The sequence below is a fragment of the Zosterops lateralis genome, assembly GCF_965231275.1.
Source record: "Zosterops lateralis genome assembly, chromosome: 2".
Classification (NCBI taxonomy): domain Eukaryota; kingdom Metazoa; phylum Chordata; class Aves; order Passeriformes; family Zosteropidae; genus Zosterops; species Zosterops lateralis.
The window spans coordinates 25,148,014-25,170,482 of NC_139763.1; the positions used below are offsets into that span (position 1 = coordinate 25,148,014).

Here is a 22,469-nt window from a genome sequence, read left to right on the forward strand (position 1 = left end):
AAACAGGACAAGGAAAGGAGTAGTCCAGTCTTGCCCGCAGAATTATGGAATACATTAGGTTGGAATAGACCTCTAGAGGCCATCTATCCTACTGCCCTGCCAGTTAGATCTGGTTTCTTGGGTCCAGATTTAGTTGTGTTTTGAGGATGTCCAAAGACAAGAAATTCAACCATCTCTCTGGGGTTTTGTTCCAATGATTGACCATCAGCATGAGAAAAAAAGCTTTTATTTATGTTTCAATGAAATGTATCTCATACTTGTGGTCCATTGGTTCTTCTGTCACTGAGACGCTCTGAGAAGGGACTCCATACTCTCTACCCTCCCTGTAGACAGCCGTAGACTGCAATAAAGGGCTCCCCATAAATATGTGCAAACCCAGTTCTATCAGACTGTCCAGACCCCATGAGCCATCTCAGTAACTAGGTGTTGTATTCACTGTGGTATAGCAACATCTTCCTTGTTCTGGGATGCCTGAGTCTGAGCCAGAACAATTACACATATTTGCTCAATACAGTTCTATAAATGAGAGAAACATTTGGTTTGTAATGAATTCTAACTGAATTCTAATTTGGTCTCTACTTACCCAGATCTTGGCCATGTGCTCTTTCATTGCCTTGTACATAAAGCAAGGAATAGCCGTGGTAAATCAGTCTTGTTCCAAATGGACACGACGGCTCTTCAATGGTTTGACTGTGTCTGGTGACCAGGAAACCATGAGCAACAGATGGTGCCCCTGGTGGGCCCATAGCCCCGGGCAGGCCATCAGGGCCAGGGGGACCAGGGAATCCTCTGGGCCCTGCAACACAGAGAGGCTCCTTTTATTTCTGCAGACAGTAATACTCTCCCTACATAACTAAAAAAGTGAAATTAAACACATTCACACCTAATACCATATGTTATTTTTCCATTAAGAAATCAAGTCTTTGAAGAATGCAGGGATTTACCTGGGGGACCATAAGGACCAATTTCTCCTTTCTGTCCAGGTTGACCATCAAACCCTGGACTACCAGGTGGTCCAGGTACACCTGAAGGTCCTGTCACCCCTGTTGAAAAACAAGGAATAATTATTATTGGATGTTATTTCATGTAAGTTCTGACTTTTTCACTTTTAATACATACAGCACAGCACAGGTATGCCTCAGCAAAAACCAAACTCATGCAGATTTAGTACATACAGTTCCATATCTAGAGAATATAGGAGGGTTACTCCAAAGTGATTCTATAGTAAATAAATGAGAAATAAGGAGAGAGCATGCTCTTAAAATAACCAGCATTTGCCTGGCATATGAAAAGGAATCTCTTCCCTCTCTGCTTATCATATGACTCAATCAAAAACAGAGCATAAAAAAGTACAGTCACGAACAGTGGCAAAATGGGTATCCTCTTAGCTCCTTCCCTAACAAGTTTTCAAACATATTTTATGTCTTTTCTTTATCAATTTTTAGAGATGCTATGAATACTAGATAAACTCAGCAAATCTCACTTCAGAAGAAGGTAGTTAATACCATCAGCACTACAGCAACACTTCTGTGACTCATCAGAAGCTTTAGATGCTCACAGCTTTTCTTTTCCTGATCACCTAAAAAGCAATATTGTGTTTATGTACTGAATTGTCTACTACTGATGGAGCAATGGATCCCATACACACAAACCCATGCTGTGTTCAATCACTTACACTATTTCATAGCTACTTCCTAAAGAACAGCAGTTGCAGAGTTGTATCCCCACCTTCAAGAAAAAGCTTTTATATCTACTGTATTAACTAGGAAGAAGATATTCATTATCCTCCACTGTAATTTCCCATTAACTTAACATAAATCATTCAGGGAAAAAAACTTTCCCTTAGAATCTTAACACTTCTGAGCTCCTATTCTCCATGTCCCATCATTCTGAAAGACATGTTCTTCACGTCCCAGCATTTCATTTCTCCTACCTTTTGCTCAATTCTCTTACTTTCTAGTGTGTTTCATTTTTGCAGTTCACCTACTCTTTATAAAAATTGCAGTATCTCGATTAAAAGAAGAAATCTAGGACCATGGAACAAGCTTCCTCAGGAAGCACTTTTCATTCCAGGATCAAGTGGTTTTCCTCATGCTTATCTTCTCCCAGAGACACACATTGTTTAAGTTTGGATTCAAGACTAATGACAGAAGACATCCTAACAAATACTTTATGGGGAACAGATGAGCAGAGTGTTACAGGTCATTCTGCTTACTGCTGACCTCACATACTGATGTGATGACTGCAGAGTGAGAGGCTATAAAAAAATCACCAGGAAGGCATCTGTTTGGGATGAGCTTCAAAAAGGACTCTCTTCCTCATCATTAACAGAATTTAAGTGGTTTACAAAAATTGGATAATATTATACCAAAAAATCTTGTAGTATCTAGCCTACCTTTGGTCTATTTCTACATTACAAAAAATGCATTTCTACTTGCAAATAGAAACTCTCACCTTGTTGTCCTTTGGGACCTGGAAGTCCTGGGAATCCCTTGAGACCAACTGGTCCTACAGGTCCAGGTAAGCCAGGATCCCCTTTAATCAGCTGAAAAGGACCTGGTGGGCCTGGTGGGCCTTGTAAACCTGTGGAAATCAACCAAGAAAATCAACATATATTTAGTATTGCACAATTAAAAAAAAAAAAAAAAAGTCACTTTGTATTGCCATTTATGCAATCAGAGACTGGAGCCTCCCACAAGATATCAAGATGTCCTAGACTTTAAATGTGAATTAAATGTCAAAGCTTCCCAAATGGAAGCCTATCTATGCTGATATCTCCAGCCAAACAGACTTCTCATGGACTGAAACAGCTGCCCAGACCTTGGGTTGCATGGAGTTGTCTCAGCAAGTTTGCAAATAGCCCCAATCTGAGTGGTGTAGTCAATAAGCTGGAAGGAAGGGATGCCATCCAGAGGCACCTTGACAAGGGGGCCAACAGGAACCTCATGAAATTCAACAAGTGCAAGGTCAAGTGCAAAGTCTTACACATAGGCCAAGGCAATCCACAATATCATTACAGACTGGGGGATGAATGGAATGAAAGAGCCCTGCAGAGAAGGACTTGAGAAACACAGGCAGATGAAAAATGGGATGAATTGGCTTGCAGTCCAGAGAGACAATATGGGGCTACATGAAAAGAAGTGTGAACAGTAATGCTCCCCCTCTGCTCTGTTCTCATAAGACCCCACCTGGAATACTACATGCAGCTCTGGGGTCCTCTGTACAAGAAGGACTTGTACCTGTTAGAGCAGGTCCGAGCAGGGTCATGGAAACAACCAGAGGGGTGGAAAAGATCTTGTATGAAGAAAGGCTGAGAGAGTTGGGCTTGTTTGGCCTGGAGAAGAGAAGGCCCAGGAAAGACCTCACTGAGGCCTTTCAATATAGGAAACGGGCTTATAATGAAAGACTTAGAGAGATTTTTTAACAGGGTCTGAACTGACAGGACAAGGGGCAGCAGTGTGAAAGAAAGTGTTTATAGAAAGAGTGTAAATTTAGATTGGACTTAAGGAGGACAATTTTTTAGTGTAAGGGTGGTGAGGCACTGGAGCTGAGGTTTCCCAGAGAAGCTACAGAAGCCCTATCCCTAGAAGCATTCAAAGCCAGGTTGGATGGGGCTCTGAGCAACCTGGTTTAGTAAAAGATGTCCCTGCCCATAGCAGGCAGGTTGAAACTAGATGATTTTTAAGATCCTTTCAAACCCAAACCATTCTATGATTCTAATCTGACTATTCAGATGCTGATACATGATAGCCAGTTTCATATTCTGCATTTTTAGAACAGAACAGAACAAAAGGGTGATGGAGTTATAGCCACAAATAACCACAGATTAATTACAAATAATGATTTTACCAAAAATATCTGGGGGAAAAAAGCACAAGTCTTTATTATACCTTTAGATCCAGGAAGACCTTGGTCACCTCGCTCACCCTTAAGGCCTGGGAAGCCAGGAGTTCCTTTTGGACCTGCAGTCAAAGGAAATATTTGTATGAAAATTCAGTAATTTCTTGATTTGGAAGGATATGTGTGGAATAATCATGTATGATCATGAACCTGAAAAGGACATGACTTTATTTGCACAAGTACTTTTTAACTGTTTGCAGGAACACAATACAAACAATACCACAAAGTCACAAAACAAATGATGACTGAAAATAAATTTCTCTTATTTTTTCTCTTACTTCTTTTCAAAGTTCTCTTTCCCTAATAATATCATTCACTAGATTAAAAGCATTATGGTTTTTTCTATTAATAAGTGCATTTTTTATACATTTGGTGTTTTTATGTACATCATGGTGACAGTAGCAGGAATATAATCAAAAGGGAGACACACAGAGCCCATTTCCTCACATGCAGCTATAACATTTGCCTCTTCAATTCTCATGAAATTCTTGAAGATTCTTGACTGGTAGTATCTAACAATCAATTTCACAAGCATTTTTAAAGGAAGTGCACATTTAATATTTGCAATGCAAAAATAGGCAAGAGACAAAAAAAACTTAAGAAAAATTTCAATGCTTTTGTATGTTTTTCGATGCAGCTTTCAGCATCCTGTTCAGTAATTATTAACACAGAATCAACATTCTTTGGGCATCTCTTTTAAAAGAGGAACAATATGAAAGAGACATTTTTGCATACTTTTCATACTTGTATGTTGAATTTTCTCCTCACCTGGAACACCTGGAAGTCCTGGAGGTCCGAGATCACCCTTTGGACCAATATCTCCTGGCAAACCAGGACTACCCTGCATAAAAGAAAATGTGAAATATAGTTATCCTACACTATTATGATATGACTTTCAAATAGACTGTGTATTACTGGAAACCTATGAAAAAAATGTAATATGAGAAAGCCATTAAGTTTATGAAATGGTCATTCTCTCCCTTGATTAGATGAGAAGCTTCTCCTTATGGGGACGTGAGTGACACTTTGCTCTTTCTAAACTATTTTTTGCCTCACAAAGATACAAGATCAGAATGGGGTCCTACTAGCACTGCAGGAAAAAAAAATACCAAAAAAAAAACCAGTTCTCAACCATAGACCATATTATTATGAAAAACATCAGTAAGCACAAATCTCAGCAGATACTAATTTCAATGCAGTCCTAGCAGGAGGTTGCTAGTTAGATAATTAAATGGCGTAATTCTAGACCACAGCAGACTTGGAAACGTCTACATTCACACATGGGATGAAATTAAATATGCTTAACAATTTATAATACTCTGAAGATTTTCACTTTTCAACAGGGCTAAAACACTCAAGGACTTAAAACACTTCAGACACAATGGGGACTCCTCCTTCTGCCTTCATTATTCCAAAATGTAGCCCTGAAATCAATGGTAACAAGTTCATTGTAGACTCACTTCAAGGAAAACCAAGACCTTATTTCAAAAGACACTGTAATGGCTGCTGCCAATTTCCTTTTCTTCTTTTATCTGTTGCAGATTATCTGCAAAAAGCTTGAAAGTATAGTTTAGAGTTTCTCCCTGGCTGAATTGGTATGACAGTAATAGTCCACTATATAATAAAATGTGGAACAGGTGAAGGAAAGGAATAAAATCCCTTTGCTAAGTAACCTACCAACCAGAAGCTGGAGATGTGAATTGAATACCCAGTAAAAAATAATATCAACAGTAGGAGTCATCATATTTGCAGACCGATAGCATAGACACAAAGGAGTGATTTTAAGGTGAGAAGAATGACAAATATCTAATACTTTCTACTGATTACAAAGGGAGAAGAGATGACTAGTTCAAAAATGGATGCCCACAGTTAAACTTCCAAAGACTCCAAAGTTAAACAAAAGAAATGCTACCCTCAAGAGCGCTAAGGGAGGCATGAATGAAGTAAGATTCCCTGGTTTCCTCCAGTCACATAGTCACAGTATGGAGGATTGTTTAAAGAAATGGCTATCTTTTTGTATCATATTATGTGAACATCTGAAGCCCAGACCAGGAGGGCTAACTTTCATTCAGAAGGCACTTATGAGTCAAACACATTAAAAGAGGGGGCATTTAAATATATATATAGATATATTTTTAGGTTATAATTATAAAAACAGATTTATAGGAGGAGTTTATTGGAAGCTTTCCATCAAAATATGTTTTCCACAACAGTATGAATTTCTTAAACTTTTTTTCTCATCAGATATAGCTTGGTAAACAATTTTTTTTTTTATCTGTTCTAAAGAGAACAAAACTATTTCAGGAAAATGTTTCTTCTCTCATTTCAACACTAAAATCAACAGGAAAAAAAACCACATGAGATTTGTATTTCACAGTATGATCTCTGCATTTACTTTTGTTGGATACAATTTTTGGAGAGGTTGTGTCACTCATGTTGCAACAAAATCTCCCTTCTCATATAGGCAACCATGTACCTGGAGACCTGTATGAGCAATTGAGCCATAGTCAGGGTAGCAGCCTATCACATTGGGGAGGATGAAGACATTAGAAATTCATCTTAGTATGTATCACCAGAGGAAGCTTAATATTTACTATCACTCTCACTGCAGCATTTCACACTGAGTTAACAATCCGCTACTATGAATTACGGCTCAAAGAGAGTAAAACATTTTTTCTGATTGAAGGCATGGAATCAAAATCCTTAGGCATTTCCCATTCTTTCTCAGCAAACAGTCTCAGACTGGTATATCAACCAGTGAAAAGCTTTACAGTTTCCTGGGGTATAGAAATTTATCTCTCTGCAGAAGTAGGGCAAATTATTAAACTAGGGAAAATATACTGGAGTGTTATGTTGGACTTTACTACCTTCAAGGCTGGTATGGTATGGTACAGTATGGTATCAAATATAAAAAGGTCTGAACATAGAAGAGAATCCTTAATGTCTCTGTGAAGTGACTCCCGTATACAGAAAAAGATGCACTATATCTTTGCATTATCAGGAATAAAGTAGACTTTTAAGTCTTGCATTTCATATCAGGACCTGATTCCTGAGTCTTTCTACCCTTTGTACACTAGGAATTTTCTCATCTTTTTTTTTCCATAAATATTATTTTTATTGTTATTATTGTCCTTTAATAGAATCATTAAGATTGGGAAATACCTGTAAGATCATCAAATCCAACCATTAACCCATTATGTTCATCAACCATTAACCCATTATGTTCATCAATCATTAATCCATGTTCACCACTAAACCAAACCCCTTAACTGCTATATCCACACATTTTTTGAAGGGATAGTCACTATCCCTGAAAAGTGTTATACCCACAGTTTCAGGGATAGTGACTCCACCACTTCCCTGGGCAGCTCATTCCAATGCCTCACCATCCTTTCAGTGAAGAAATTTTTCCTACTATCCAATCTAAACTCCCCTGGTATAACTTGAGGCCATTTCTTCTCGTCCTGTCACTTGTTACTTGGGAGAAGAGACTGAGCCCCATCTGTCTACAGCCTCCTTTTAGGGAGTTGTACAGAGTGATAAGGCCCCCTCTGAGCCTCCTTCTACTCTGGGCTAAATGATCTCCATTCTCAGTGTAGCAGATGAAAAGTTAAAAAATAGAGCATATTTTTCAGTGTCGAAAAAGGGATCATACACTCTGAGAAAGAATATAGAAGACCAGCTATTCTGGTGACTATTCTACCTCATTCTCGCTAGTATACCAAAAAGGGACTATTTTAGGCCAGGGAAAATGAATAATATATGACAAAAACATATTAATAGTATTGCCTGTTTGTAGTTCTAAATCAGCAGCAGCACTTCATCATTAACAGTACTGAAACTACACTTTATTTGAAAGCTTTCATAACAAACGCAAACAGTTCAGGTATTTTCAGAAGGCAATTTATCGTGAAATATGCAACCTTTAAAATTAACTACTAATGCATTTACTGGATTTATGGATGTGCTTCAGCCATCCTGTACTGTTAAAACACTGTAAATTATATTTTGGGTGTTGTATGTTACCACTTACTATCTATAAATTTCTAATAAGTTCATTAGCTCACTGGGGCAGCCTTTCCAAGGAGAGCACTGAAATGCTTTCAAACTGACTTTACATCATCAGCAGTGAGTCCAAAGGCATTTTGAGCATAAAATATCATTATTTTGAGCAAGAACTTGTATGATTAATATATCCATTAATTACAAGAACAGCTTTCAGCAAATCTGGAGTGTACTGAAAGTAACTTACTGGCAGTCCTTGGAAACCTGGATCACCTTTCATTCCTGGACCCCCAGGAGTCCCTGGCCAGCCATTGCTCCCCTGCTCTCCTTTGGCCCCTTTCAGACCTGGAGGTCCTGGTGGCCCTGTTGGACCAGGTAAACCTAAAAACCAGAAGAAAAGAGTATTTAATAGCAGAATTGGTTTACAGCAGTGTCTGATGGAGGGCAAACAGGGTCTACAGATGGACAGAACCAAAATAACTGTTGTAACATTTCGAGAAAATATGTAGGAGAATCTGTTGCAGGGAGACTCCTCATCTAATCATTTCTTGTCCCGTGACTGATTGAAAATAGAGGGAGTTTTCCACATTTCCCACAAGAACATGCAGACAGTCCATTCTCAGGCATAAACATGCTAAAATATTTTGTAGCTCTTCTCCACTCTCCTCCTTAGCCTCTAGCAGAGGCCACTGCCATGGAAAGGCCAAGCTGGGTCATTTTTAAACACATTAACCCTCCAGGACATAGGAACATCTAGCCTCAAATGCTTCAAAACAGTAAATAAAGTCCATAGGGAAACATGGAAATGGGAGGCAAGCTTCTCAACACAAAGCCAACTGCTTGAGGACATAAAATCAGCCTGTTCTAGGACATACTGCCAAAACTGCCTGTGAATAAACAAAGACATGCAATATTGATTGTATTATTAATTAATTAATTAGCTGAGCCTCAATGAACAGCAATACTTTAATACTAAAGATAAAGAATTACCTGGAAGACCAGGTTGGCCTTGGGGTCCTCTGTCTCCTTTAGGGCCTTCAATTGCACTTCCTGGTAGTCCAGGAAGACCCTGGTTCCCCTTAGGACCTGGTGGACCTGCATATCCTGGTTCCCCTTTCAGCCCTGGAATCCCTGGACTTCCTGGGGATCCTGGAAAACCCACTTCACCTTTTGCACCTAAGATTTGAAACAACCACAGAACAGGATTAGAGAGAAGATCACAATCACTAAAACTTCTGCCTTATTATCCACTCATAGTAAGCTTTATTCTTTTTGAAAACACTAACCTCAACTTTATACATTTCTATAAAAATGCAAAACTTTGGGAAAACTGTATCATTCTTTGACATAAAACATAAGGAAAGTAATTTGACTGACATAACTTTTCATATCTAAACCCATCACTGGGCTATTTTTAGTCACTCTTAAAATAAATTAACATGCAGCATCCCTATACCACTTCTTACACAAAAATGATAAAGCCCGCAAACCCCTACTCCTCAGCAATTATTATTATTATTGTCATAGTCAAGTAATGGTTATTGTGCTTGTCTAAGCACAAAAGGTCTTGCTCCTGGAGAAAAATGGAATATTTTTTTACAAAGATCTAGATTTAGACCCCTTGTACTTACTTTCAGGCTTGAACAAATAGTTAACAATTGCAATTCAATCTAATTTTAGATTGAGCAAAAGAATATAAAGTAACTGGTACAAGTACAATAATAAGAGAAACAAAGTTTATAGAGAACACTATCCCTGGCTCTCTGCCTGATCTGAACACGATTTTTAAAACCTGGACTTGTTTCTTTAGAACTACAATACATATGGAACACAAATTATGTAAATAGAATATGTATTTACTCTAAACCCAGATACTTTAAAATGAGCTGAGCTGATGAAATGGGAAAGGTGACAGAAGTGTTCTCATAATCCAGTGGTCTGTATGCCTACCAAGCTATGAAGCTATTAGAAAATCTGCTTAATTTATTAAGTTCTCTAACATTAGGGCTTTTGCAGTAGTTAATGACTGTTAATTAGTCTAAGTTGGTAAATAAAAGATATTCTAAAATCCTGGGTTATCACTCTGGATTGTCCAGACAAGTTTTCTGTATTAATGGAATGAATGAGTGAGGTAGGGCATTGATATTTAAAGCTGTGTAAACTCTTCGAAATCTGCCATGTCACGTTAATTTCATTTATGGACCAGCTGAATTGTTTGTGTTTTCCAGATGGTTAAAATTGAAAATTCCGCCATTATACACAATTTCCATTATCAACAGCAGTTTCACATTTATTTACTTCTGTATCTGTTGCAGCCAAGTGTCTAGGATATACTTATTTCCTAAAATGGAGCATGGTGCATTACTCATAGACACCTTGAACAAGCACTGACTCAAGCCAATCAAACCATTCTCAGAGTACAGCGTAGTGGCACACTTTCCAAAGAACATAAAGGTACTTGAATTGTCATAGTCATGTGGCTGTACCCAAGCTATCAAGTCCTGAGCTCAGGCAATAAAAATTTTCAGTGAGATCTCATCAGGACTCTGCCATCTTTTGCATCTCTGCACCATGCTCCTGTGCATAGCTTAGACATGCTCTACTGAGCAATAGTAAATAACTATTTTAGCAATTAATACATCTGGGCTACAAAACAGATTCAGGCAAAAAAATTACTGCAGTATCCTGGCCACAAAACCAATACCTACAGCTGTCTGGTGCACAGAGCCTCACTAAATTTTGATTCTTGCAAAATTAGTAGGAAAACCAAAACACTTGGAGTCAAAGGCACAGCACACAAATACAGGAGTTATTTATATTACCTCATCACACCACTTGCAGTAAATTCCACACTATGAATAATTACCTATTTTAGGGTATATCTAACTCCAAGATGTTGCCACTGTAACAGAAATCAGTATTTGAACCTCTCAGAGCTTCTGCCTGCTCTGAGAAGGCATAGGATGCAAAAAAAATGAAGTAGAAAGTATGTCTGCATTACAGAATTATGGTTATAGTATGCTGGTAAGGAGGTTTAGAATTGTTTAAATAAGTGTTTTACCTTTATCTCCCTTTGCACCGGGAAATCCTGGAAGTCCTCTACCTGGAAGACCTGCAGTACAGAGACAGCAAAAAATGAGAAGTGGGAAAGTACTTACATTTAAGCTGTAATAAATAAAACTCTATTATGCAAATAAAAACTCCAAATAAATGGCTTATGCAAAAGTTCTTCAGGCAGAGGCCATTCTGTTATGTACTGGTATTGTATTTAGCACAATGGGTCCTGTATGACTGAAAACCCTACCCGAAGAAAAGGCAAGGCTGCTCCACTATTTCACAGCTAAGTTGCAGGCTGAAATTAATTCCAAAACACAATTCTTTAGAGTATTAACAGCTTTTGTGAAAGAAATTCTTTCACGATTACATTGATTAAACACAGTTGCTCATCTAAATGATCACACTGCAATGCTGGATGATCATAAGACACCAATACTGACTGTATTTTCTAAGGTTTCATCCAAAGGACTTAAACCAGCACACACTTCTCCCAGCTACCCTTGTGCAGCCTGTGTCTGTGCATTTTCACACCATGGGAACTGAAGATGACAGTCACAGTACCTTGTTCACCCTTTGCACCAGCTGCACCTGGAATCCCATCATAGCCTGGTTCACCCTTCTGACCAATGGCACCAGCAGGACCCGGAACACCAGGTTCACCTGAAAAACCAGACATTTTCATTTTAACTATGACACTTTTTTTTTCTCTCAAGAAAAACTTTACTTTTCCTTTTGCTCCCACAGAGATCAAGCAAATATTGCATGATGACTTCAGTGTGACTTTTCACTGAGTTTACTTCAGTAAAATTAAATTAGTCTGAGACAGGGCTCAAGTATTAAAGACTGATACAGCTAATTATCATGAATCTCAGTGAGTTTAGAGTGCAGGAACTCCAGCAAAGACTTGTGAACAGCACAGTCAATTGTCCTGTAAGATGGTGTGTCCTGCACCAAAAAACTGAGAACAGAAGACTCCAAGATCAAAAATGTATGAACAAAAATCAGAACAGCAATGGATTTACTTTCCTCCATATTCTGTTTCCTTCCTAACAGCTGTGAAATGATGCTAATGTTGTGATTCAGGTTTGGGCATAAAGATCAATTGAATTGTTTTTAAATTAACTCAGAAACAACAGAAGTAATGGCTGTAACAACAACCAGTCTTGTGGAAGGTGGTAAAATCTATTCCTCTAACAGTGCAAAAGAAATATGAGCCCCGCACTACACTGACTCAGATTTACCTAGGAAACAGCAATGTCTTTTTTGCTTATGAAACGAACAAATGCACTGTGAAATATCTGAGCCAAAATTTATTCAGAATGCAAAGGATTTTGTTTTAGCCACTGCCTGGAGATGAAGAATATTTTAAGTGTTCTTTGGTGGTTCATATTTCTTTTTTACCTGGTTCTCCTTTTAAACCTGGAATCCCACTTAAGCCAGGAAGTCCTTTTTCACCCTTGTCTCCATGGCGGCCAGGGCTTCCTAAAGAAAGGAAGAAGAAAGTGTTTCCATGTATGATATTTGATATAATTTTTACTTCAAATTTTCACTGCAGTTTCTGTTTTATAAGAGAATGAATACTTGCCTGGAAATCCTGCCATGCCAGGGGATCCTTTGGGACCTGGGGCACCTGGCATTCCAGGAATTCCTGCACTACCCTTTTCACCCTTATCTCCAGATAAACCTGGACTACCCGTTCTTCCTGGTTCTCCCTAGAAGAAGCAGCACACATAAAATCCAGACATTAATTCAGAAACAGTTTTTTCTGTATGCAGTGGTAGATGTCACCCCTCTTATCCATCTAACTTTTAAAGAATTCCATTGTTTTTCCACTCCTACACAATGTAATTTAGGATTAAATTTGGTGTTAAATTCCACTATCAGAGTTTTTAACTAATCTAGCAATTGCTTTAATACCTACAAATGGAAAAGCTTTCTATGCATTTTTAGGATGGTTATACAAAGTCCTTTCAAAATTAGCCTCTTAACTTACTTAATACACTTCATCATCTTACAAAAAAAGTCTTTTATTGAGCCCTCAGTAAGTCTGCTACCAGATTAGCAGCTATTATTTTTAACATTTTTACTTATAAATTCATGATAACTGTCACTTTACAGCTAGGAAAAGGAATATGAAACAAATGAGAATCCTATTAGATACTATTAGAGATTAAATTAAACTTTACAGACAGTTTTAATACAGTTCACTTTTCAGTAGTATCTGAGCACTGTATAGTATCTTTGTAAAAGTACAGTAACATTATTTTAATGTGATTATTTGCCCTTTTCTTGAAATGCCCTTTTTGCATTATTGACTTAGTATTTTTTAAAGTTATTCCCCTTCCCTACATTTCTAGTGTTGTGAACTGGCCTGTTTTGAGCAGAGATAATAAAAAAGAACTCTGGAGATATTGGTTCCATCAAACAAAATGCTTCTAAAGCTGTACATATGCACACCCTTCAACTTTTTCATAAGGCAGTTAGAATAGCATAATAGAAAATATAACAAAACAGCTTAGAGGTCAACAGCATCTTTTCAAGTGCTTGGTAGAGATATCCAAATTTTTAGGGGTATAAATACCTTCTCACCAGGAGCCCCTGGAAAGCCAATTCCAGGAAAACCTGGTGCTCCTTTGTCTCCTTTTTCACCTTTTTGCCCAGGGAACCCTGGTGTGCCTGGTGAACCTGGTACTCCAGGAAGACCCTTTTCTCCAGGTGTTCCTAGTAAAGGGAAGGGAAAAATGGGCACATCAAAAGCAGTGTCCCCTAGCAGTGTTGACAGTGATGTTTCAGCATTGCCTTAGCTATTCAGAGCTATAAAAATAAGTAAATTTTCTTTTGAGATTCACTCTCTAAATGGGACTTTTTATAGGATGATAACCTCACAGGAGATGCTCATAAACTTGGATTCAGAGTAAACAAAGATCTTGCTAAAAATATGAACTGAATAAAATGTTATTTTTATTTTAATAATTTCTAATAGTACTACAGTGACAAAGTGACTCTTCTGCAGCATATTTTTTCTGCCTTCATTTACCATTTCAGACTTTCATGTTTGATTTCCTAAATATGCTAGACACAAGGCCATCCCAATGGAGACCCAAAGTTTTCATGGTGAGTTACATGTTCTTCTTGTTCCCCAAAAACACTATTCCCAGACCCCTACAATTCATAATTGACTCAGTACACAGCAACTCACCAAACCTTTTAGAAGGGGGAAAATATACAAGAAGCTTAATGCAGTTCACAGACTATCAGAGACAGACAAACAGGCACCACTCAAAAAACTGCCTGCCTGAAACAAATACAGAAAACCTAAACATCCAGCTAAATGATTTGCACATATAAATTTAGGAGACCATCCTATTATTTGTATATCACAATAGGATTGAAAAGCAATGTCCCAAAAGCCTAACATTCAGTCACTGCAAACAGTGAAATTGTTTAGTAGATCTATACCAACAGATACTCCATACAGGTTTCTCATAATGCTCTATATTAACTTGAGGAAGATATAAGAAGAAATTCCTAGCAATCAGTACCTGGCAAACCCATTTCACCAACCGATCCTTTTTGTCCTGGAACTCCTGGATCCCCTGGGAAACCTGGTGGGCCTTGATCACCTTTTGGTCCTATGGAGAACAGAGAAGTTAAGAATCTCATTCATTAACAAGGTTTAAAATTCCTGACAAACAGACTGTCTGCTGTTAGTTTCACACATACCTGGTTGTCCTGGAGTACCAGGTTCGCCATCTCTCCCTGGAATTCCTGGTTCTCCGTAATCCCCACGTAGCCCTTTTTCTCCTGTTGCTCCATGGTCCCCTGGACACCAAAAAAACAACTCACCGTTAGATAAGTTTTATTACAATTTACTGTAATAAACATATAATAATCCTTCTAGTTAATGTTGATCATTGCTGCTTCTCTCTGCTGAACAAGGAAATGGCTGAGTAAAACACAACTTTCCAAACATTGAACCAATACTGAGGAAAGGCTGAAAACTATTGCAATTTTATGGGTGTCTGTGCAAATTACAAAGCAAGTTATATCTATAAAAGAAATTGAAATGAATGTGTGTTTGAGTTAGATTAATGAGTTATTTGAAAAGTGGTTGACAGGTGTTAACAGAAATTATTGATTTGACTGTTCAGCTCTCTAAAAAGGCACATGTGAACAATTAGTAAACAGCCAGAAATTTGCTGTTTTCCCTGCTCCATTCAATATTAAAAGCACCTTCAGAAGGCTTGATCTCTTACTCTGTATGTGCCCCTTCTCCAAATTTATGTCCATGCTTTTTGGCCATAAACAATTCTGTTGGTGTTGCATAGAGCTGCAGGACAACAGGTTACTGAAGGTAAGTCACTGAACGCTTTTAAGTAAGCAGCTTTTATTAAAACCATTTCAAGATGTCCAAACTCAAAATTTTTCATTAAGCATCACTGATAATATGCCATCAAAATTTTATGTGTTTCCTGCAGAGTTTGTATTTTGGAAGTTTCTAAAAACATACTGTAATATTCATGTCTATAAGAATAAAGGCAGCCAAAAGATCAGTGAAGTTATCGAATATAACTAAATTATTTTTCTCTGCTGGTACTAAGTATCTTTTGGATCAAGAGGATGTGGGAAAAGCAGAAATTTGCAGGCTGGAATCTGTTTGGAACCTACTCTTCCAGGCTGTGTGAGCCAGGCCAATCTGTAGACTGTGTGCGGTCAGGAAAAGGTAGAGCATAGATATTTGCAAAGCATGTATTGTTACTGCTGGAGAGATTAGTAAATTAGAAACCAAAGAAATTTACCACTTGAATTTCTTGGCAAAGACTTCTTTATTTGCATGTAATGAGTGTGCCTAATTTAGATTTCTTGAAACAAAATAAAATTAATCATCCTATATGCCAGTAGCAGATAAGGAAATAGTGAATAGGAAACAACCTATGTGGTTTTAAGACTTCACATACCACTGTATGTAACAACATTAGAAACAAATGAGAAAAAATAAACTAGATGAAATCTTTATAGGCTGGGAGCTTCATTAGAAGTACTCTCAGAAGATGCATCTCAGCTGAAGGGCACTTGGACTCCACACTTGCTCACGCCCTCCCCTGGCTGCCCAAGCTGCAAGGCACTACTTACCCACATGCCCAGGTTTCTCTGAGACCCAACCAGAACACGTGAGCCCAGATCTCCTTCTGACAATTAGCCAGGACATGGAGATAAGAGGTAGCTAAGACTGGGGTATTCTCCTGTTTCCACAGTTCAAATACAACATAGTATAGTTATTAATGAATCACTGTCAAACTGGAAAGGAGTCTGCCCTGGAATACAGTGATGAAGGAAAGGCCCAAAAAGAGGACAAGATGAGACTAGAGAAGGTTTTTGAAGAGTTGGAGTGAAGCTTGAAAATCATCACAGTGAAAATCAAGAAGTGTAATGCACCACGTGCGTGATAAGAGGTCAAAAACATGCATACAAAATGAAAAAACATTACACAAGCAGTAGTCCAGAACTATGGGACTAAGAATTATAGCTAATCACTAACTCAGTCAGCTGTTGTTTCAAGAAAGGGAAATTTCATTCTAGCCAGGCCTAATTACTTTGCTTGTTTCAGCAATGTGCATTCCAACAAGGATGCAGCCAAATTGGGGAGAAATCAGAAAGTGTAAAAAGAATGATAATTGTTTCAGAAAACATGATACACTATTAAAGCCTGAAGGATTTGGTTGATGGAAATTAAAGACCACAAGATCTCATTAGCTTCCTTCTAAGCTCTACACTTCTATTTTAACAAAAATAATTACCACTTATTAAAAACTTTTTGTTTAAATAAGAAGTAATTTATAATAAGAACAAATATTAAAAATATGCAAAATATACATTATTTTTTTCTTTAACAAGAAATACAGGAGAGAAAATTATTTCAAAAACTAATTTATCAATTAGCAATAAAACTAAAAATTTAAGAAGAATGTATTATCTAAAAAAGCTAACAAATCTATAACCATGAAGTTTCTAAACAGAAAACTGATTGCCTTTCTCCTGCATACTTCCAAATGTTTCTAAACTGACATAGGCTGATCTGTTGGGATCAATAGCATAAAGGCATATCTTTCTTGAATTTTCTTCAGGTCACAAAGAAACACAGGTTAAAAAAAAACAGCTGCTCACCTTTTTTATTACACTATCAGTTGATCTTCATGGCCACAACTACATGTTTTACATGAAAGATACTTTTTCCCTTCTGTAAAGATCTAGGCTTTTACTTTTAGATTATCTTTTCAGAGACTCTTCTGATTAAAAAGATAAAATCAATTATAAAAGGACAAATTGAACCTCTCCTATTCAACCAAAACCCTTTTGTTCTGTGATAAATCTTTCTTTCTATAGAATTGAAAAACAGCAGAAAAATATCTGTATTTGCTGTGTGAAGCGCTTTAATTTCATTTGAAAAACTGCTGCCTAAAACTAATACAAAATTAAATTCAAAATAGTGCTGCTTGCTTGGTAGTATATGAGTGTTAATTCCAGTTATTCACAGTTAGAGAACAAAGTTACCTTTTTCTCCTTGATCTCCCTTCTGGCCTTTGAGGCTAACCATATCCATGTCTAATGTTCCAGGTTTTCCGGGGAGACCAGCTTCACCTTTATCTCCCTTAACACCAGGATCACCCTGTGGTCCAATTACACCTTTGAAACCTGGGCTACCTATGAAGAGACAGCACTGAATGTTATAGGGGCATATAAAACTTTGAAAAATATTTAGTAGACAATAACAAACTAAATTAGCTATTTATTTAGATTCTGAGCACCAAATACCATGTTCTGGAACAGCTTTTATGAATTTTTTTTATACTTCACAATAGCTCTATCAGAAAGTCGACATGTTTTTCCCATTAGTTTTAGACTCTTGAAACAATACGGACAGGAGTTTGGCAATAATACAGAGCATTATCTGAGGCTTTTAATTAAGACCTTCCTGTTGGCTTTTAATAATTTCAAATAGTGTATTTTTCTTGGAGTATTACCTGTGGCAGCCCCATACCTAGCAAATCCTTATGTTGTTGAAGAATGGATCAAAAATCATGTTTTGGTGCCCAAACACATGACTGCTCCTAGCCTTTTACACTATTTCTAACTTAGAGGGAAAGTTACTTGACATAAACCATTCCTTAGGTCAAGTGTACCCCTTATCTTTGGTTATTTCCCAACTTCTGTTGGGGAAGAAGTGGGATTTACAATTTTTTTTTTGAGAAAATCTTTCTCTTACCTTTTTCACCAGGTAACCCTCGATCTCCAACTGGTCCAGGAGTTCCTGGCAATCCAGGAGTTCCCATAACTCCCATTTCTCCTTTGGGTCCTGAAGCCAAAGGAGAAAAGTGAATTAAAAAATGAAGCAAGCAGTGTAAAGAAGTACAAGAAACAGAATTATTTACTGCCTATCATATTAGGAATTGCACTACTTAAGGAAAAATGGGACAAAGAAATGATTAAACTAAAACAGCCCAATAGAGAAAACAGTAAAAACAGTATTATGAAAACCAGAGGAAAACAGTTTTTAACGGGTCCTTGACAAATTCTTAAAACTTCCTCTTACAGCAAACAATGCTGTCATTAACAAAGGTTTTATTAAAACCATACTCTGTCATTACAACTGTGCAGAATAACCCCCTTTCAGTATTATGAGAGAAAGGCTAGTTCCTTCAACCTGCTGGATTAGATCCATGAAAGGACTTGAGCAGCAGTTCAGTTACACATGCACAGAGCTGCTTTACTGACATCAGTCCATACCTTTTCCCAAGCTTGGGCACTTTGATCAATCCATTCCTAACCGAGTGAAAGGGTGTGCTATCACAACTTAATAAAATAGTTGTCAAAGATGCTGATTTCTGAGGGACAAGGTGTTTACCTGATGGTCCTCTCAGTCCAACAGTCCCCTGTGGACCTGGCAGGCCAGGTAACCCCACAGAGCCTGGGACTCCAGGCTGGCCTGGGCTACCTTTATCCCCTTTCGGTCCTGGCATATCTAGACCTGGGACACCAGGGAAGCCTCTTTCTCCTTTTAATCCAGGAAATCCTAGGAAAAACAGAAGATACAGGATTAGTCCGTAACGAAAAACAAGGAAAACCATTAATAAGCATATCTGACCATGTCCACCTGTGATTCGCAAATTACATCCCATGGAGGATTAAGATTCAAAGGCAGACAGCAGAACCAGTTCTTATTCCATAAGAGAGGCTTTGAACCTGTATCTATCATCCACCAATGACCCAAGGAGACCAATCCAAATGCCAGCAATCCTCTCAGGAGGCCTTGCCCTGTGTTTTGGACCACATGGAGGAGGCCCACTGGCATGTCCCTCCACCTACCTCACACTGCAAAAAAGTTCTCAAGCAACACTTTTACCTGTGTTATCCACTTATGTCAAAATTCTTCTCATACGCAGCATCATGGGAGTATTCTCTGCTCACCTGGTGGTCCCTGGGGTCCCGGCTGCCCAGCGGGTCCTGGCAGTCCTGGAGGGCCCAGCCCCGGTGCACCTGGAGGGCCCTGCAAGCCTTGGAGACCTGGGAGACCAGGGTCACCTGCAGAGAGACAGGTGGAATATAGACCAAGCATTCCCTGATGCTGTTTGACATCTTGGTTGCTGAAGGTGCCAGACAAAGTGCTTTGGCCAAGGAGACCTCACTCAGCCAGCAACACCTCCAAGCCTGGGCTTGGAAGAAGGGTTGCTCATTGCTGCTAGCATTTGCTACTGGTGGGTGGTAAAAAAAAAATGAGACGGGAAAGGGGCAATTCCCTGAGATATCAGTAGGATATCTCTGCAGGAGAGTGACTTCAAAAAGAATTACGAGTACAGAATTGCATTTTTCCAGTGATGTTACCTCTGAATCCTGGTTGTCCAGGTATGCCCGGAAAGCCTTGCTCGCCACGTAAACCAGGAAGTCCTGGATTTCCCTTTTCTCCAGGGATACCAGCTGGGCCAGGGGGGCCTGGCAATCCCTTAGGGCCAGGTAGACCTACACCAGGTTCACCCTAGCCAAAGAAACAAAATAGATTAGGAACCAACATATCAAAACCAAGAAAATACTTACTAACTGTATTTACATCATGCAGTATAGGGCTAATGTATAGACTTCTATATATGACTTCAGGGGAGAGCTGTAAGCCCTTTAAAAATGTTAATGTCAAGTATTTATTTATCCATCTGCTCTGTCCCCTTGTGTGCACATAAAATGAAAGGCAGTTTGGACAACTTTTGAAGCATTTTTCCTTGCACACCTTCCTGTCAACATGGGGAGTCACAGATAACAGAATCAGGAGCTGACATCTACCTTTTGGCCTTGTAAACCTGGAACTCCTGGCAAACCATCCAGACCAGGGGTTCCTGGAGTTCCTGGAAGACCAGGTGAACCAGGCTGACCTGGAAAACCTATATAACAAAACAAAGCAAAACAAAAAAGTAGTTACATCATTACTATCTCTGTCTGTAAGTGACCTCTGCTGTTTCTTTAAGTCTCTAAAATGAACTGTTCACAGGGATGTGTCAAAAAAGATCTGGGTAGTCAAACTTCTAGGCATGCCAGTATGCAAATGTCCCAACAAAGATTCAAATGCTGACTTTTTTTCAGCAGTTGGCTTTTGATGAGAAACCACCACCCAGAAGAAATAAATGCTGAGTGTCTCCTCTTAAATAAACAGCCTTGTGGGTTCATCTCCCATCTCCCTCATGAGAAACATCCTGCAAAAATGGGCTCCCAAAATCTTCCTCAGAAAAGGCAACTTCATGTGTGGGGCATCAGACTGAGGGATGCACAGTGAAGTGCACCTGTGATGAACGCTTTTGTGCAGTACACGTCTTGTGACACATTCTACGTGTCCTAATGTGAGTTTCATACAGAAGGTTTCTATGCCAGAGCTAGACCATGAACTGCACCTTGGGAATGCAAGAAGGAATACCTACAACATTCTGCAAATCCCTTAAAGATAGCACTGACTCAACATCAGCACATGCACAACAAATTCAGACGAAGCAGGCAGAAATCCAGCTTTTAGGCTAAGACGCCAGAATGTCACTGGGCAGAGCTCAGTTGACGGAAGGGTCCTTTAAAGAAATATATTTAATATTTCATTTCTTTCATCTGGCACCAAAGTGCATACAGCAATTCTTTTCCAGATACAATAGGCCTTTTCTGTTCAGGTTCCAATGTAGTCTCAGAGGAACTAGATGTGGTTACAGAGAAAAATATGCCCTTTCTCCTTATTAAATTTCTGACCCTCCCAGCTCATTGGTGTGTGGAATCATAAGAAATAATAGCAAAGACACAAAAGAACTTTGGTGATTGAGGTGGCCGCTGAAAGTTCAGTCATCTAGTTTTAAATGAGCAGTGGTGTTGTGAAATACATCTTCAAAAATCAAAAAAATTAGACTCCCTCTAAGCTACTTTCATACCCTGACAATGGCCATGGAGGGAAGACTACACTTAGGTTGAGTAAGCTGGAATTCTAATCAAGCCACCCTCAGCAGTCTGGGACCCAGCAGAGCTGTAAGCTCTGGCCCACAACTGTTACAGTTACAACAGCATGTTATTTGACCAAATAAACACAGTGTTTTTCATCTCCCAGACAGGTCATCTCATCGCAGCAGCTTCAGTTGCTGCAATGTAAGATGCTGTACTCTACCACTTTCTGTTCCGGCAGTAGCTGTCACATTGTCTGTAGGTGCTCCACTGCACTACACAAAGCAAATGTGCAGCAACTGTACAGCAGAACTCTATCAAAAGAATGCCCACTGTGGTGCCAGTTGACTTTTGCAAGGGAGCTTCTTCAGCTGTACTTCCTAAATTCCATGCAGCTATAGCTGGATGACAGTGGAGGCTGCCATCCACACTCCAGTTACACCAGCTCTGCTAGATTTGTTTTTAAACTTTATCTTACCTTTGGGACCTGGAGGTCCAGGGAACCCTATACCTGGCTGCCCAACAGCACCTTTTTCTCCTGGTAGGCCAGGTCTACCGGGAAGCCCAGGATTCCCTTTGTCACCTTTGCAAATAAAAACAAGACAAATGTTAACACAAAGGCTCTCTTCTGAGGAACAGAACCATCCTGATAATCAGATAAAGATCCACAGACTGCTGTACCTTGGGGTCCAGGGAAACCAGGTGGTCCAGGAAGGCCATCTGCCCCAGGAGGTCCAGGGAGCGATATAGTTCGTCCTGCTTCACCCTTTGTTCCTGCAAATGTAAAGTTGTATTAAAGTACAGGAACTGATGAAATAAAAAGGGAGTTCTACCTTGACAGCATTATTAGTTTATCCATACCATTACAAGTGACTTGTTATGATTTTTTTTTTTTTTTGGTAGAAGATTCATAAAAGCTAGGATGAACCTAAGCTGTCCCATTTCACCTAGCAAATTCTTCAAGAAAACTGCCTTCAAAATTTTGCAATTATACTGCTGAAAGAAAACGCTGATTTAAATCAGGAAGTCTTTCAATTTCAGGATTAAATTCT

At 38.8% G+C, this 22,469-nt stretch overlaps 1 protein-coding gene across 2 annotated transcripts in view; it reads right to left on the bottom strand.

Annotated features, from left to right (window-relative positions):
• The window catches only part of COL4A1 (collagen type IV alpha 1 chain), a 120,928-nt gene that overhangs the window by 8,557 nt on the left and 89,902 nt on the right, over window positions 1-22,469 (bottom strand). Inside the window, exons 27-48 of one of the 2 annotated variants that reach the window (XM_083855133.1) lie at window positions 22,099-22,191; window positions 21,896-22,000; window positions 20,293-20,390; window positions 19,843-19,993; window positions 19,429-19,542; window positions 18,866-19,033; window positions 18,227-18,316; window positions 17,515-17,664; window positions 14,686-14,784; window positions 14,505-14,594; window positions 13,544-13,683; window positions 12,548-12,674; window positions 12,364-12,444; window positions 11,524-11,622; window positions 10,967-11,017; window positions 8,896-9,081; window positions 8,153-8,286; window positions 4,669-4,741; window positions 3,891-3,962; window positions 2,455-2,583; window positions 945-1,043; window positions 584-796 (exon numbers count right to left, since the gene is read on the bottom strand). In XM_083855133.1, coding sequence (XP_083711259.1) covers window positions 584-796; window positions 945-1,043; window positions 2,455-2,583; window positions 3,891-3,962; window positions 4,669-4,741; window positions 8,153-8,286; window positions 8,896-9,081; window positions 10,967-11,017; window positions 11,524-11,622; window positions 12,364-12,444; window positions 12,548-12,674; window positions 13,544-13,683; window positions 14,505-14,594; window positions 14,686-14,784; window positions 17,515-17,664; window positions 18,227-18,316; window positions 18,866-19,033; window positions 19,429-19,542; window positions 19,843-19,993; window positions 20,293-20,390; window positions 21,896-22,000; window positions 22,099-22,191 — 2,562 coding nt within the window. Of the gene's footprint in view, window positions 1-583; window positions 797-944; window positions 1,044-2,454; window positions 2,584-3,890; window positions 3,963-4,668; window positions 4,742-8,152; window positions 8,287-8,895; window positions 9,082-10,966; window positions 11,018-11,523; window positions 11,623-12,363; window positions 12,445-12,543; window positions 12,675-13,543; window positions 13,684-14,504; window positions 14,595-14,685; window positions 14,785-17,514; window positions 17,665-18,226; window positions 18,317-18,865; window positions 19,034-19,428; window positions 19,543-19,842; window positions 19,994-20,292; window positions 20,391-21,895; window positions 22,001-22,098; window positions 22,192-22,469 lie in introns of both variants that reach the window. The other variant, XM_083855134.1, reaches the window with a different exon arrangement.